The 17,457-nt window shown below is 49.9% G+C and overlaps 1 protein-coding gene across 3 annotated transcripts in view; it reads right to left on the reverse strand.

Moving 5' to 3' along the window:
- Kiaa0319l (KIAA0319 like) overlaps positions 1-17,457 on the reverse strand; it is a 127,869-nt gene that overhangs the window by 1,890 nt on the left and 108,522 nt on the right. For all 3 annotated transcript variants that reach the window (XM_023701014.1, XM_004641007.2, XM_023701015.1), the window contains exons 11-20: positions 17,090-17,213; positions 16,081-16,213; positions 13,881-14,029; positions 12,650-12,801; positions 12,175-12,313; positions 10,498-10,657; positions 6,678-6,820; positions 5,660-5,782; positions 5,067-5,157; positions 3,741-3,832 (exon numbers count right to left, since the gene is read on the reverse strand). In XM_023701014.1, coding sequence (XP_023556782.1) covers positions 3,741-3,832; positions 5,067-5,157; positions 5,660-5,782; positions 6,678-6,820; positions 10,498-10,657; positions 12,175-12,313; positions 12,650-12,801; positions 13,881-14,029; positions 16,081-16,213; positions 17,090-17,213 — 1,306 coding nt within the window. The remainder of the gene's footprint in view (positions 1-3,740; positions 3,833-5,066; positions 5,158-5,659; positions 5,783-6,677; positions 6,821-10,497; positions 10,658-12,174; positions 12,314-12,649; positions 12,802-13,880; positions 14,030-16,080; positions 16,214-17,089; positions 17,214-17,457) is intronic.

The raw sequence follows: 17,457 nt of genomic DNA on the forward strand, positions 1-17,457 counted from the left end.
GTGCCTTGCCTGACCAGCCTGCTTTAGGCCGTATCTACTCTAGGCTCTGTCACTTGGGGACCGTACTCTCCTGCTGACCTCAGCCAGGTGTGATTTTGTCCATGTAGTGGGCCCTGGGCTCAGGCAAGCTGTTTACTCAGCCTTGTCCACAGTAGGAGTGCAGCCCTGGGACATGACTACATGGCCACGTTCTGAGTGGTAAGGCTGCAGGACAGCTTGGCTGCAGGAGAGCCCTGGCAGCCTGACCTCTCCAGTGTTGTGGAGACAGTAGGCAATGGAATGCCCAGGCTGAGGGAAAGCCCTCCCTATGGCCTCCTTATGGTCAGCCCCAGCCCTGCTCGCGTCCTTTAGGGGCTTTCCCATTGCAATACCCACTTCTTTCCCAGAGCCCCTTTGGGCCATAGCTGTAAAGGACAGGAACACACTGGGGAGACCCATCCCTGGCTCCATAGCCACTCAACTAGGGCCCTCCCACCACAAGCTCCAGCTCAGAGTGTAGAGCCAAGTGGAATTTACTCATGAAGAATGACAAGATGGACCCCATACTATGAGTGAAAGCTGGACATACTCGGTCCCCATGGCTCACCAACACACTCCCCATTCCCAGGTCTTGCCCTAACAAGTCTGTACATATGTCCACCATAGACATGAACAAGAATGTCTTCAATGCTAAGAGGGGAAAAAAAAAAAAAAAAACCTCAGTTGCCCATTAACAGTATAAATAGCAAATAAATTTATTCACATAATGGAAATTCAACAGCATTGTGAATGAAATAAGAGAAATTTTTTAATGGAGTGTTGAGTGAACAGAGCTAAAGGACTCTATTCATATCAACTCCTGTAAGATATGAGAAATGGGAGGGGAAACTGACTGTTAGGAAGCACAAAAGAGGTGGTGTCCTTCCCACGGTGTGCTCGCCTATGAAGACCTAGCACACTAAGGTAGGATTCTGTACCATTAGATGGAACCACAACACTGCCATCTTTGTAAGACAAAATGAAATTTTAGCAGTTCTGCATGATGTAATCTAGCATGCTTTAATACAAAGTTTGGAAAAATAAAACCTGACCCAAAGCCAGAGTTGCTGAACACAGACGCTGTCTGCTGAGGGGGCCCTTGGTGCCGAGAACCCCACAGCCACTCCGCTGGGGCTGCCCTGCCTGCTCTCTGCAGGGCCCAGCACACCTCAGCACAGTGCCATGTGCTCTCAAGTGCCTCCTCTGCAGGCCGAACTGCTTTAGGCCCACACCTCATACAAAGCAGTCCCAAGTACCCTTCTCGGCCTGCAGTTACAGGGACCCTCTGGCTGGTCAGATGCATAGCAGATGCCAGCAGACCGCACCACTCCCTCAGCCACAGGCTACCCTCAAGAGAAGAGCTGTCCCTCACCTAGAGTCACCTGTGGCTGTGGTGAGCTACATGCTAGCAGCCCAGGAGCTCCAACCCCAGGAGTCTGCTCTGCCCTAGGGCTCCACCCCAGCTCTCCTCAGCTCTGCACTGTTTGATGCCAGCACCTATATCCCTCCGCTCTTGCCTCAGAGGCCTCTCAGTGCTGCAGCTCCCCTTCCTCCCAGGGACCCTAACCTCCGCCAGGCCCAGGCTCTGCATCTCTGCTGCTGGCTAACCCGGCCCCAGCCCAGGTAGCTCTGGCCCTCCAGCCTGCCTCTCCCCTAGCTGTCCTTGTTCAGCTTTGACAAGGACTTAAATAGTTAGGGCGTTTGCTCTCCACCCTCATCTGGCCCTCGCACCCAGGCCAGACTCACAATTCTGCTGTAGCTCTTTAGGGGCCCAGGAACAGCTGGGTCATCAACACACACAGATGCCCACCATGGGACACACCCACAGACAGGCACTCCTGACCCATCTTAGGCTCCTGGGCCTCTCCTGGTCAGGGCTGTGACCACTTACGGCGCTGATCCTTACCAGCAGAGAAAAGAGCACTCACTCCGGCTGGGACTGTTCTGCTGAGTGCAATCTAATTTCTCTTCTCACTTAGTCACTGACCCCGATGCCCTGATCCTGTTAACAACATTCATTCCCTGTCTCGGGGGTTGGAAGTCAGCCTTGTCTCCCCCTGTCCCTTGATTTGCTTGTACAACTAACACCAAGCAAATGGTCACTGTCACTTCCTCCACGAGTCACTACAGAACTCGCCTTACTGACCTTCCTAGTTAACTTCTCCCCTTCCGCTCAGCGATATGTTGTCACCAGGCTAATTTTCCTGAACTAGCACTTTTAAGATGTTACTTCTCATAAAATCAGGCAAAGGCTTATTAGCCCTCACCCCTTAAAAGAGCAGGAAGCTGGATGTGATAGCACAAGCCTGTATCTAACACTGAGGGAAGCTGAAGCAAGAGGACTGAAGCTTGAGCTGAGCTGGGCAACTCCCCCTGACCTGTCCCTTAAAAAGGGCTAAGGATGTAGCTCAGTGGCAGGGAGCGGGGCAATCTTCCCCCCACCAGACAAGGGCTCCTCACTGCCCTCAGAAGGGACCACAGCAGGCCCCTGCTCCCTCGAAGGTCCTCCGCCCCCTAGGGGCAGGGCCTCGGGCTACCTCTGCTGTAGCCCAGGCTCCGCACTCGCAGGCTCTCGGCTACGTGGCTTGGGCTTCAGTGTTTCTCTTAACATTTTTCACAATTCCTTTTATACATCTGTGACTGTGACTTCAGGAGGTGGGAAAGAAATTGCTGGACAGAGACAGGAGCCAGCAGAACTTTTTCAGAAAAGAAAGAGCTCAGCAAGAAGGGAGATCCCAGAAAAGCGAGCTAATGTAAGCTCACAAATGCTGTGTTGACCACAAGTTGAAGCTTTTGGGGTGGAAAATAATAAATCACAGAAAGATTCTAAATTGGGTGCTGGGGGCCATGGTCAGGTTGTCATGACAGGAAGGCCTGGCCACCACGTGGAAGCAGCTGTGCAGTGTTTGCTCTCCATCTTCTCCCCACCCTGGGACTCATTTCAGAGCAAGGTACTCAGCTGGAGCCGCACGGTGCAGGGGCCAGGCTGCCTGCCCCAGAATATTCACTCTGCGGCTGCATCTTCACCCCACAGGCTATAATTCTTGAGTGCAGAGCTTATCTCAGGACTCCCTCTATCCCACAGCCTCCCCTTAATGCAAAACGTCAAGCTCATTTAATACTTTCTATAATAATAGTTTCACTTGCAGAGGGCTTGGGTGCTGTCCTGTGACATTCATGATGAAGGGGACCTCACCAGAGGAGCCCAGTGAGGGAGGGAGGCGTTCCCCCAGATTTCCCGAAGCCACCAGCCAGTGCCTGTGCAGTAGGAAACCCTTCCTGCATAAAGCACATGACGTGAGCAAGGTGCCTGCAGCTTCCAGGGAAGCTTCCCTGCAGGCTATCCTGGGCCACCCAGCAAGGGCAGAAGCATGAGGGAGAAGACACTGGCTGAGAAGGAGGCAAGCGGGCAGACCCTGGCTCTGATCTCAACTATGCCTAGAGAGGAGAGGCCAGTTAGGCCTAAAGGGCCACAGCCCTGACCCCTACCACAGGGGCAGCTTGAGAACCTGAGTGAGGAGCAGGCAAAGGGTGCAGGCGGCCTGGTGCCCGACACAGCAGGAATGACACTGTGGAGGGAGGCCACAGGCACCAGGCCTGTGCTCAGCTCCTGCACGTCAGGGCTGCCCCAGCCCTCAGCTGTCACCAGTCCTCACCAGCAAGGGAACACAGTGTTTTTGCAGCACAGACAGCTGATAGCTACCAGCCAGTTCCTGGCCTACCTGCACGAGAAGTTGGCTTCAGCTCCAGGCTTTCCTGGTCAGTGGCATCCAGGATCTTGTATCTGCTTTTCCTCTTGGGTTTTCCTTTTTGCCTAAAAAAAACCCCACAATTCCCACACGTATTCAGGAGAGGCTCTGTGTGTAGCTCGGGACAAGGGCCGGGGCTCACAGGGCACCTGTGGAGGTGATGGGAGCCCTACGAGAGAGGTGTCTCCCTCCTCATGTTTTGGCCATGGAGGGAGGTGGCAATTGTGATTTGTTTCTCAAAAATGTTCCTCATCAGTCCTGGGAAACGCAAGGGCCTATGAGCACCCTAGCGTGGCCTCACCTCATCACAGCAGCAAGGAGGACGGGGAGAGTGCACAGAAGTGCAGCTCCTGCTAAGGGCGTCAGGAGGCGTCAGACCATTGGTGGTGGCTGGCTCAGGCTGGTCAGCACTTTGTAAAATTCTTTTAATTTTCTAAGCTTTATATGAGGTAATATTGCGGATTAAATCCCAGTCTGTTGCTTACTATGTCCTCAGACAGGCAATACAATTTTCCTGAGCCTGGCCCCTTCCTTATCTATAAGATGGCAAAAGGTATTAAAAAAGATATAATCTACAAAATGTCATCATGACACACAGTAAACATAGAAATCATGCTTCTTAATAATGAAAAATTGGTGGCCGGGGAGATGGCTCAGTAGAATAAGCGATTCCCTGGCAAGTGCAAGGGCCTGAGTTCAACACCCGATTCCATAAAAAAAAAAAAAAAAAAGAAAAACGAAAAACGAAAAACGAAAAATCATCAGCGAGATAGCTCAGCAGACTTAAGTGCCTGCCTGGCAAACATAAGGTCCTGAGTTCAATCCCTGGTACCAAAAGAAAAAGAAAAAAAAAAAAGAGTTGGTAGATTTTAAAACAAAAAAAGAAAAATGTGCAAGTAACTATTCAAGCAGTATTAGGTCAGAAGACTCAAGTGAAAAACCCTACAGCAGCTCACACACATCCCAAGGCTGACTACAAATGGTGAAAACCTGCGTGCACCATTCGCACCTACAAAATAAGGAGAATAACACCTGCGAGGTCCAGGGGCAAGGCTGAGGTGGGAGCCGTCCAGGACACCACGCCCTCTCCCCCCACCGTGCCCAGTCTCTCAGTGACAGACTGGTAGGCACTGCTGCCCTCCAAGGGCTTGAGGGGGAGGGGTGCCTTCCTGACAGGCCTGGGTTGCACCAAACCACTCCAACTATGACAGTCTCTCCACGCGGCAGATACCACATACCTCTCGGAAAAGAGTCTGTGACAAGAAGCCCAAACAAATTTCAACAGAGAATCCATCTTACCTCTTACAACAACAGATTATAGTCCAAGACAGGATTCCCAAGGCAACAACAATGACAAAGGTAGCAATGATAACGTACAACACACTCCACTCTGTAAAGAAAACCAAAATGGTGAGGGCTGGGAGAGAGCAGAAGGCAGGCAGACGGAGTCTTTGTACTGCCTACAAGAAGGCATTCAGGGCTGCCAGGGAGGGCAGACCTTGAAGCTCACAAGCTTCTAAAATTGCCGCATCCCAGGCCCTGCTCTGGGAGTGCTTGTAGGCACTGCGGCCGCGCTGGGAGCACTGGCTGGAAGGGGACTGCAGGTTCCATTAGTCCAAGCACGCAGCTGCCCCTGAAAGACAGGGGGCCTGGCCATGGGCCAGACTGGGCTGCAGGGCCAGCAGGTGGTCTGAAGCAAGTCTGGTTCTTACATGATTGCCTCAGAGCGTTCTCTAACCTGTGCAGGAAAGAGGAAAAATCCTCCACAAACAGAAAATACACAGAGTTCTTCTCTTTGCCTGCTCATCTGCCTCAGAAACATCAACAGCCGCCCCCTCAGTGCAGATCCACACTCTAGCCAAAGCAGCTGGCGTGGAGCCACACAGACTCACCACAGTTGCTGTCGCCATCCCTCAGCTGCACCTTGATGAAATTCTCCATCCAAAAAGGGTCACAGATACAGCGTTTAGTGAATGAGTCACAGTGGCCATGGTCGGAACAGTTCAGCTGACATGCTGAAGGTGGCAGGGGAGAGAGAGGGTCAGGGGAGACACCAAAGTGGTCCCCATCATGCTGCTGTGCGGTGGAGGTGGCAGCAAGGCAGTGGAAAGCCAGCAGCCGACAGTCCCTCTTGTCCTCTGTATCAGTGACTGTCGGTCTTTTACGTCCTATCGTCCTCAGAATAACGTAATTGGAGAAATACAGGATTACACAGGAAACAGTCACATTGTAGGGTTTTTTGTTTAGTTTTGTGGTACCAAGGATCACACCCAGGGCCTCTGCACTGAGCTACATCCCCGGCCCTTTGTATTTTTGAGACAGAGTCTTTCTAAGTCACTAATTTGCCCAGGCTGGATTTGAGCTTGCAATCTTTAGCCTCAGAGTCCTGGGTTACAGGCATGTACTACCACACCAGCTCTTAATGTGGTTTTTAAATATTTAAAAACACAAATGTTTGGGAAAAAAAAAAATTTAAAAAATTTAATTTTATTAAATTATTAAGAAAAAAGATCTACTAGTGGATCTAATAACTTGTAATTTTGAAGTAGTGATGAGTAAAAAATGCTGTTTTGGCAAAAGTAAGGACAGAGAATTGCGTGTGATTTCCACTGCAGCAAGTTCACAGTTCTGTCAGTGCTGCCCTCCTTCAAAGTGAAGGCTTTCGGTCTAAGGTTAGTGAAAATTAAGACACAATTTTTCCCACTAAGGCTCACAGCTAGTCTGAGCGCTGCCTCAGGTTCCCCCTAGGCCGCAGGTAAGAGCCCCTGGGCTGGGTAGAGGGCGTCCTGAAGGAGAATGTGCATCCATGCGCGTGCGCATCTACATCCGAAGGCACTCAGGCTAGGGACAGCAGGCGCGAGGGGAGCTAAGCAGGTCGGCCCTAGCTCCCAACTTCCCAGAATTACTCACTGACAGTGTTGATCTCCAGGGCTCCAAATACCAGAAAGTCTGCCTTTTGCTTCTGCAGCTCATTCTTGAGCATGGCTGCCACCTCATAGCCCTTGAAGGTCTGGTGGGGAGGCTCATTTTGAACATAAAATACCATCTTGGTGCTGTAGAGACATGCAACAACATGAATGAGCTGAAAGCAGGCTGTAATGGCAGCAGCCTCCACATTTCCCAAGTCCCTTCTGTCTGTGCCAGACCCTGTGCTGTGTGTCACATGCATTCCCTCCCAGTAGGCCAGTGAGGATGGTGTTACAGAAGACAATTTTGCTGGGCTGGGGTTGAGTGCTTGCCCAAGGTCACACAGTTAATTGTTGTGGCAGAGCCAGATCCCCACCCTGTTACACAGAGACCTGCTGATGGCTGCATTCTATGCTCAATCTTTCACAGCTAGGATGAGCAGCTGCTGGGTTACTTGTAAAAAAAAAAAAAAAAAAACAAAAACAAAAAAAACCACAGTGCTTTGTAAATTGTTGCAAAGCATCAAGATTATCCAGAAGCCAAAACATAGCGAAAATGGCTGTTACGGTGACAGCAAAAAGAAAGGCCCAACACAATGGTGTGGCAGTTTCAAAATTTGTATTATTCCATGCCCAGACTGTCTTTGCTTTCTGTTTGTCATTTTCTCCAAGACACCATGCCTGAACCCACATCTAGGTAGCACAAAAAACCCTCTCAGCCCTGTCCCTCATCTCTGGCTGCCTGGGCTCCATGCTTGCCTCATGCTGAGCTGTCCCAGCCAGTGGCTCACATGAGGTTTCTAGGTGTGCTCAGGACTCTGACCTGCGCAGCGCCCAGGGTGTCTGGACACCCAGCCCTGGCCCAGCTGCTCCTGGTCAAGTGGCCTCGTCCATCCACCCCAAGGTGTGGTGTGGGTGCTGCCTCTTTCTTTTCTGTCTGTCTCTCTCTCTCTCTCTTTTATGTATTTGGTACAAGTAGTGATCCTCCTGTTTTCAGCCTCCCTAGCACTGGGATTACAGATGTGCACCACTACATCCAGACTCTGGCTCAGTACACACCGGGGGTTGGGCCGGCACGGCATGAGGAACCAGAGATAGAACCCTGGTCCCTGTGCTTGCCAAAGCAGGTGCTCAGTCTGTTGGGTTACCTCACTGGCCCGCGCCCTTTTCTATAATGGCATGACATAAAGGTTTGGAAGCACTGCCATCAACTAAATGCTTGCTGTGCAGGAAGCTGGCATTTTGGCCTTACAGGTTCCAGAATCAAGATACACAGTTTTAGTATAAAAGATGCGTAGTCCACTTCTTATTATTTCTCTTGGTTACCAACCCATGGCTATAGTTTCCATTTCTATCCCTATACCAGCAAACCCCAAGCCTTAATCTCCTCTCCCACTGGGACAAACAGTGGCCCATTTAGACCCAGAAGTATTTCCAAGAATAATGACCTCAGATCTTTCCCAGATACCTCAAGCCTTACATGTCTCGATAAATTTATGATATAAATAAAAGAGTGAAATCAAGGAGAGATGATAGGAAACAAAAAGGCAGAGTTTTGGAAAATGGGGAAGAACATCAGGCTAAGCAGGGAAGGTAGGGAATGGGGAGTGAAGACCCCAAAATAAGCTATATCATATACATAGAGCCAGGGCCCCGAACAAATGGGACTATTATGCACCACAAACGTGCAGCAGTAAGAACACTTCTGGCGGTAAGCATCAATTAAGCCCTATCTGTTAGAGACTTACACGAACGCTATCTCATTAATCCTCAATATCCCAGTAAAATGCACACTAGACTGCTCACAGGTACACACCAGGTTATGAGAAGCAGCTTGTGCACCTCACAGGACCCTGTGGAGCACAGGGAGCTCAGGGCCAGGGCCCTGCTTTTCCCTCCAAGCTCACGCTCCTCCCCTCCTCAGCTAAGTCGCATAAGGCCCAGCCAGAAACCCACAGAGGTCCACATTCCTCCCTCCCTCCTCCAGTCTGAGTAAACCCCAACCATGCCCTAGGTGCCAACCTCTGCCTACCTCTTCTACCCCGTCAGTTCCCCTAATCCAAGCAGTTCCCATCAATGTAAGCAGCCTGCTGCTACTGCCAGATGCTGGGTAGCTCAAAACTGATCGATCATCAAAGGCAAGGGTCCCAACCGTGCTGTCTCCACCCGACTCGAGATTCCCTGCGGAGCTTTTAAGCTTTAGGTACCCAGGTCCCATACCAGCTGAGTCATCATGGCTGGGCTGAGGCTGTGGAATCCGGGGTGCATGGGAACACTGAGAGTTGGGAGCCACTGTGCTTGCCCCCTGCCCCTCACCTGGACTCAGACTCCAGGATCACTCAAAATCCCACCCTCTACCACTTCACCACTTCGGCCCACTCCACCTCACTGTGCTCTGAGGCAGCCCTCTCCCTTCCTATCTCCAGAGCACCCTCTGCCCCAGGACAGCCTCTGCGAATTGCCCCTCCTCCACCACCTCCTTTTCTTTGACATTTTTCCCTGTTGGTAAAAAAGCTGAAGTTACTTTCTATCTTTAAAAGGAGCATTTCTATCCAATCCCCACAGTACTCACAGTACCCACTTCTGCAGAGCTCTGATGTGTGCTAGCTTGGAGCCTCAGACTATGACCCCGTCCCCTGTGCTGACATGCAGCGCAGCACACACCCCACAGCCTTGCAGCACCAGAGCCTCTGGCAGCGCATCACAGCACCAGTCCAGGGCCGCTCCAGATAGCTTCCTTCCTCCTCCCTGACTGTTCTCCCTGGTTTCTTTTGCTGTGTCTCTCCTGTCTTTCTTAGATACAGTGTCTGCTGGAGTTCTGTCCTCAGTCCTCTTGGCAGTGTGCTTCATCTCTTCTTGTGGCTTTGACCCCTGCCTCTTCCTTCCACCCCCAGTTCCAGCCTGTTCTTGCCACTGTGGGGCATCCCCCATGTGGTCCACTAACCTGCCACTTCTTCTGCCCAGCTTGTTAGTCATTTGGTTCTCCCAGCACCACTCTGGGTCCCACAGCACGTGCCTCCCCCAGGATGTCTCACTCGCCTTCCCTCCCCACAGACCCCCAAGCTCTGCTGGTTTGCCTCTAACTTCTGCCACTGCCTGAACTCAGGGTTTGCCACCACTCTATCAGGACAGAAGCTCCCATACTGTTCTCCCAGACTTCAATTTCTCCTTCTTCTAATTGAACCTCCAAATCACCGATCTTCGTGAACAAAATAAAACCCTAAATATGGACTGTCCTTGCCTTAAAGACAAAAAAGAATCAAAATTTTATACACTAAAACAGAATAACTTGAGTCCTCCCATCCACACTATCACAGCTAAATTCAACTCACTCACAGTCCCCAGTGTCCGAAGCTGGCCTTGCTCTTGACTGCCTCCTGGGGCCTACTCAACTCTGAACCAACTGCCCTTTCCAGAAGAAGCCCTGCACTTGCTGTGCAGGGCCGCTGCTCACGCCATTCCTCTCTTAATCTTTTCCTAGTTCTTACAGCTCAATGCAAGTTTCAGTCGTGGAAAATCTGGGCTACCTCCTACCAGTTCTGGAGGAATGGACTGCCCTTGCGTCTGTGGCACCCTGCTGCCAGGTGACATGTCTGCCTGTTTCCCCGACCACAGAAGGCAGCAGACCTCTTCTGACCTGTACTTGGGCAACTGGCTGAGTGTTGAACACTGTTGGACAGTAAGTTCAAGAATGAGGTGGATATCAGAGTGGCCCCTGGTCAGAGAACCCACCCGTCTCCGTCTACCCCACTATGTCTCAGTGCAGGCGAGAAGCCCAGGGCCCCTGGCCTGTCCTTCTCTCCCCCCATGTGTTGCCCAGCTACCTCTGCTCCGTGTACGGCTGAATCTTTTGCACAATGATGTCGGAATCCAGCACCCCCAGGAGGACCCCAATCTGGCGGATGAACATCCCCTTCAGCCTCTCAGTTAGCTGACTGACGCTGACATCCAAGATGATCTCCACCAGGTTGTTTTTCCTGGGATCTGGAAAGCATGTGGATCAGTAACAGCTTCAGAAGCAGCAGAGTTACACAGACCTGCCACAGCACATTTGCTTGGCACAGGAGGGAAAGGACACAGCACTGAGACCTCCTCCAACAGGGACGACAGTGGATTCAGATTAGGTCAGACTGGTTCAGAGAGCTTTAGACCAAGCTAAGAAGTGCCACACAAGTGCAGGCAGTAGGGCTGAGTGAAGGGACGGGGAAGGGAGCGCATTGCAGGCCAGCTGTAAAAGCCTCTGCCTGGGGATGCTGCTAAGTGCTCCACAGAAAGTAGGGATGCTGGGTCTCCTGACTCCCGTCTGATCTCACTGGCCTGCTGCACTCCATCTCTGACGGCGGGAGGGAAAATGTCCTTTTCAACCTCTTACCAGTAATGTGAACACATCCATCCCTGCGGATGTCAATATAGTAAGCACAATGAGAATCGAGGTGGCCAAGAAAGGAGGGTTTTCTTAGAGCAACCTTGCAGCTGCACTATGGTCTCACAACTCTAAAATGGGGAGACCATTGTGCTTTACTTGTCCTGAGGATAGTTCCCCATCTAAAAGTCAAATCTCTGACCCATATGGCTGGATGCACCCCGGCCTATTCTGAGGGATGATTTACCTAAGTTGTGCACTATCTGGAATCTGATTTTAGACACAGAAGTAACTCTGGTGTCTTAGCTCTTGCCCTTCCTAGAAGCAGGACAAGGACCACAAGATCTTCTGGGGGCCGGGGAGATGGCTCAGTGGAATAAGTGCTTCCCCGGCAAGCACAAGGATCTGAGTTCAATCCCTGGTTCAAAAAAAAAAAAATTGTTAAAAAAAAAAAAGATCTTCTGGGACCCATTCCCACCTAAGACTGCTACGCTCTCACTTGGCCAGGTAGTAGATGGTTAACTTCAAGTTAATACCTGTTCCTCAGAAGCTCAGGGATTTATAGTTTCTGTCCACCCTCATCTCAGTTCTTTCTTAGCACCAAATTAGCCTCAAAGCAAAACAAAACATCATTCTACTTAGGAAGGAAATTTTATTTCTGAAAATCTGAAAAATGTACAGGATACCAGTCACCTTCCCTGGGTTGTCAGATAAAGCCTGAGGCTCAACTTATAAAAATAAATTGTTTTCTGCATCTGGGTGCTGATGAAACATCATGACTCAAGCTATTCCTGGGCTCAGATTCCCAGCGCACCCGAGCCCTCTCTCCTCAGTCACCAGGGGAGGAGGAAGTGCTTGGCAGGGGGCACAAAGGCCTGGCTCTGACACAACTGCTGTGTGACACTGGGCAAGCCCTGCCCTCTCTTGAGTTTTGGTTTCCCCATCTGAGGTGAGCAGGGGTAGGTCTACACCCCTGTGTGGTCCAAGGGTGCTCTTGGACCAGGAGCCTAAACCTGGGCTTCTAAATTTCTTTTAAAAGCTAGACTTGCATCACATGTGTGCAACAGGGCAGCCCTCAGGGTAAAGGTCTTGATGGCCTGGCCCGGTGAGGCCACGCAGTCTTATTAAGCAAACTCACCAGGCTTCACCTCCACCGTGGCCCTGTCTGTGTCGCTCTCGCCTTTTGCATCAGTCACTTTCAGGTGAAATGTGTAGGTTCCCTCAACCAGATCAGAGAGGAAGAGGACAGGGTGGTGGTCAGAGTGATTTAACACCTCCTGTAGGGTTGAGAAAAAGGGCCGAGTCACAGAACCAGTCATGCCTGTTCTGAGTCAGCTGTGGCTTCTGCCATGACCAGGGGCTGACTGGCTCAGCTGCACCCTTCAGCTCTCATTTTCTGACCCACAAGGGCACCACAGCCCACACCACTAGGGTCAGAAGACAGAAACCTGCTCTGTGCCACACTGCCTCACAGAATGCCCCGAGTAAGTCACTCAGCCTGCTTGGATTTCAGAGAACTCACAGGTCCCTGGTTAAAAGTGACAATGACATGTAAGTTCCTCCCACCCGACCCCCAGTGGCAACTCAGTCTCTTCCGCTGGCTGGCAGCTCACCCCAGCTGCTGGGCTCCCTTCATCTCGAGTCCAGAGGTAGCTGATTATTCCCTTGTCATCTGAAGACTTGGAACCGTCCAGCTCCGCTGTGCTCGTGGGCAAGATGATCACCACATTTCCAGTGATCTTGGCTACAGGCGGCTTGTTCATTTCTAACCAAAGACAAGTTGATGAGACACTATGACACTTTGGAAAGGAAGGAGTGCTGTTTCATGATGCTCATGACAAAACTGGGGTTATCTTAAAGGAGAGCCGCTTCAATGCCTGTCCGTGCCAGAAACCAAGTGGGCATCCCTGAAGCCCCCAGAGGATAACTGTGAGGCTGCATCCCACCCTTGGCAGGGAGGAGTAGACGCCCGGGCTCACATCAGCCCTCCTAAGAGGAAGTCAATTCCTCTCCTGAGATGACTGGAAACAAAAGCCTCACAAGGCTTACGGTCTTGAGGCCTGATGCCCTCAGCTGCCATCACAAGTTCTTCCTTAAAATACCTTAAAGTGTTATCCTCTGAATATTCCTTCCATTCCCCCTTTATACTTCAAAGGGGAAAAGGGTTCTTAGACCCTGGGCTTTATTTGCTGGATAAGTAAATTTATTTGCTGAATAAATTCAGTATCTATTCGGCACAGCACACCATATCAAGACATCACCTGCACATCTCCTCGTTTTTCCTATATCAGCTTAGGGCCTCTCCCCAGGCCCCTTGTCTCCTGGCCTCAGGTCGTCACATCTGCAGCTCACAGGACAAGCCCGGAAGCTGCAGTGCAGCAAAGTTGTTTTAAGGCCTGACAGCAGGTGTCAGTAGAGGTAGCGGGAGAGTCACAGAAACCCTAGGTCTTCAGAGCAGAGGCAAAATCAAGATGCAAAGAAAAAATCCTTAAGGCTTTCAATTGAGATGGAGGGAAGGACTGAGGAGAGGGAGAGATGGAAGAAGAAAAGGATTATAGGAGGAAAAAAGGGAGGAAGGTAGAGTGGGAGGACAGGAGGGAGGGAGAAGGGAGGAAGGAAAGTAGGAAGGAGGCAAGTAGGGGGTGGGCAGGCACAGGAGGGAGACAGACAGGAAGTTAAAATTCACCTCACAGTCATTCTTAATTAGAGGTTGTTTTAGAAAAGCAAGTAACAGCTGCTCTTACCCCAAGCTCCCTCCCCACCTCTGCAGCCAAAGAGAACTGGGCATATTCCCCAGCTCTCTGACTGAAAGGGCTACTGTACAAATCCCAAGCTGGGAGGTACCTTCTTTGACAATGACATTCACAGAGCTCTGGCTCTGCAGATTCCTCTCATCTTTGACAGTCAAGGTGAACACGTAGCTCCCGACTTGCAGCCCAGTCACAGTGGCAACACTGCTGTTAGCATTCTCCAGCTGCACCCCATCAGGGCCCCTGGACAAAGAGAGGGTGGACTTGTACCTGTCTCTGCTCTCTTGTCTCTGGCACAGCAGGAAGGGACAATTATTACCTCAGCCAAATCATGAACAGTTGTTCCCCAGACCTTGATGGGACATGTTTAAAAATACTCCCTTTGGACAAAGTGCCATTTGGCCCCAAAATATAGACTACCTGCTGGTCAGAAAATTCCACTCACCAGCTTTCAAACACTTCTAGGCTTTTTCTTTATATGAGCTTCTAGAACATTCAAACTCTTGTTCCAGTTTGTAAAAGGAATAAAGTTCTCTGAACAGGTCTGTGATCAAAAGAGTGATTTCAGGGTGATGTTTCTGAAAAGCATTCTGGCCCACTGGCTGGTACACACTCTTGCTAGCAAAGGTGCCAAGTGCATCTCTTAATCACATGCCCCAATCCCTCACGAGGAAAAGTCAAGGAAAGGAAATGGGGCAAGGCTGTGCAGCGATTCAGGACAAAGCTGCCATCTCTGCAGCTCTCCGGGCAGAGCTCTCACCAGCTCCTGCACAGAGCCACGGCAGAGCGGGATGCACACCCTGCCTCCGCCCTGCGCCCCTCAAGCTGCCCGCAGCAGGAGCCGGCCCCATGCAGACATCCAGCCCAGGGCTGCATGAGGCTAGGGCTCCCGCAGCCCATGCTGCATCCACCCTAGCACAGCTAGAGACCCCTGTGAACCCCAGAGTCTGCTGTTGTGTTCTGCTTTTTAAACTTAGCATCTCTGACTGTGGCATCCTCTCCTGAAGCACGTTCTCATCCAGGGAGCTTAGCTAAGCACTCTCTTTCTCTCTTTGCCAACACTAAGAAAACTGAGCTCAGAATTTTAGCAGGACAATGCTCAGTAACAGCTGTAAGGAAAAATGGGGCTAAGGAAGATCCAGTTCTCTAAAAGACAGGAGAGCAGAGGGAAACTGCCTAGCACCCAAAGCAGCAATCATAAGCAGTTTCTACAGCAATATCAGTACCCTTTCCCACTTATCTCCAATGTGCTAGTTTAAAAATTCTGTGTGTGTGTGTGTGTGTGTGAGAGAGAGAGAGAGAGAGAGAGAGAGAGGCAGAGACAGAGAGAGATAGAGCGAGCATTTATGTATCTGAAAATCCCAGAATCCTATTCAATTTCCAGAAGAAACTGAGAAGCTTTTAACTCTTAGTTGGAATTCTTGGTTCTCTGAGAGATCCTGTTTATGTGAATTCTACTTGTTATCCTTTAAACAGGAGCTGAAAGCAATTGTGGAGAACTAGGAATGGATTGATTAGGTAATTTCAGTTAATTAGCATTGTTCAGGCGATGGCCTTTAGCCTCTAGCTAACTTAAATGGTGAATCATGTCTTCCAGGAAACAATAATAAGAAATATTTCATTTTATAAATGAAATTTCAATTCCTCTTTGCCCCACCCCCCCAGTTAATTCTGAGCAACAGTATTTTCTGCTCCATTACCTCAGAGCCTACCTCTTCAGTGTAATTAAACTCCATATTTCAGCAGATGGATAGAACCTGCAAAAGCAGTAGTATTGGGGGGCTGTTCCTAAGCATTCCTTTGTTCTTACAAAAAATTATAATATTTTCTTAGGGACGGCCAAATAGTTTAGTGGATTAAAGCCCCTGCAAGCAGATGCAGGGGTCATGGGTTTGATCCCCGGCCTGCCACGCCCCCAGGGTGCGCTGAGACAGTGATTGAGACTGGGTGTGGTGATGGGTGTGCCTGTAATCCCAGCTCTTGGGAGGCCATAAACAGGTGGATCACTATGAGTCCGATCTAGTAGTGAGACCCTGAACACCCTGTAGACTCTTCCCTAAAATACAGAAAAAAATAATAAAATAAATAAAAATGATTTCTAAATTAAAGTTTGTGATTGTAAACACTAACTCTTAAAAGAAAATAAACTCTTGCTATTCTGGGGCCTAGCCGTGGTGGTGAACCTCTGGCACGCGTGCTGCTGCAGGCTGTATCACTGAAAGCTCTCAGATGTTCGCCATCACCAACCAGCCTAGAGCCTTGCAAAGATTGGGTTTTGTGTCAGCAACACTCACCGTGTCTTTTCCCAGAGATAAGAGACAATTCTTTGGTCATCTGAGCTCTTGCTGCCGTCCAGTGTTGTGCTGTCCACAGGCAGGGTCAGCTCTTTATCTGGGCCTGCATCTGCCTGGGGAGGCTTGTTGTTTTCTACAGAGAGACAGAGGACACAATGGGGCATTTGTTCTGGTAGCCATGGGAACTCTGCCCCTGAGCCCACAGAACTGTGGGATGTGTGGGAGAGGTGGACACTGTGGAGAGCCCACAACAAATACTGAAGTCTTGAAACACACCAATTCTTTGTTTCTTCTCATTATTGGGGATTGAACCCAGGACCTTCACAATGAGTTTCATCCCCATACAATTTTAATTTAAAAAATTTTTGACGCATAAAGTGGGGTTATGAGAAAAGCAAGCTCAATATTTGGCACTGTAGGTAGTCCATACATTCTACTTGAATGTCAGCTCAAGAAACAAATAAACAAGAATGCCTGAATTGAAAAAAAAAAAATATTTTTTGAAACAAGGTTTTCCTAAGATGCTAAGTTGCCCAGGCTAGGCTTGAACTTGTGATCCTCCTGCCTCACATTCCCCAAGTGCTAAGATTAGAGTCATGTGCCACCACATACAGCTATACATCAAACAATTTTGAAAGAAACAAAATAACATGGAAGGTTACAACGTTGTGCCAAATCTAAAATCTAATTCTACAGGGCTTGAATGAAAAAGGCAGGACTTCCCTGAGGAAGTAGATTTTAGGCTGGCCCTTCAAAGATATGGTCAGGTTTGGGATGGCATAGGCTCCATCTCCTCACCAAGGTAAGGGCACAAGCTGAGGCCTAGAGGTACGCCTGAGCTCCAGCTACAGAGAAAGCACAAGCAGAATGGATAAAAGAAGTTCTCAGAGGCTTTGGGGCTTGCAGCTTTCTGATTCTACTATGGTACCATTCAGAACCCAAACCCTCCTATCCCCAAAGTTAAAGGGATGAGCCTTACAAGAGCCTGCACCCCAGGGACGGAACCTACCAGGCTGCACGATGACAGTCACTTGCGCGGTGGCTTGCTGTCCTGTTGTGTCAGTCACTGTGAGCTCGTAGGTATAATCTCCTTCCTGCATGGCAGAGAGCTGCAGGGTTGGTGTCCGTACCCCCTGCACACAGAAAGTCAGAGGTGGGCAAATGGACCTGCAGAATCCCAAAGTCCCATAGTGATTCCTACTCTGGTTGAAATTATCTATCAGTTTTCTAAACCTAAGTTAGTACTGGGCTATTACCTCCCCACTCAGCACAGCTAATGACTGTTGAATCAGACATCATGAGACATCTTACTAAGAGGAATCTGTACAGACTCTGTAACCACAGGGAAACCGTAACACAGCACATGAGCTGCGTCCA

The sequence above is a fragment of the Octodon degus genome, unplaced genomic scaffold, assembly GCF_000260255.1.
Source record: "Octodon degus isolate 3935 unplaced genomic scaffold, OctDeg1.0 scaffold00130, whole genome shotgun sequence".
Taxonomy (NCBI): Eukaryota; Metazoa; Chordata; class Mammalia; order Rodentia; family Octodontidae; genus Octodon; species Octodon degus.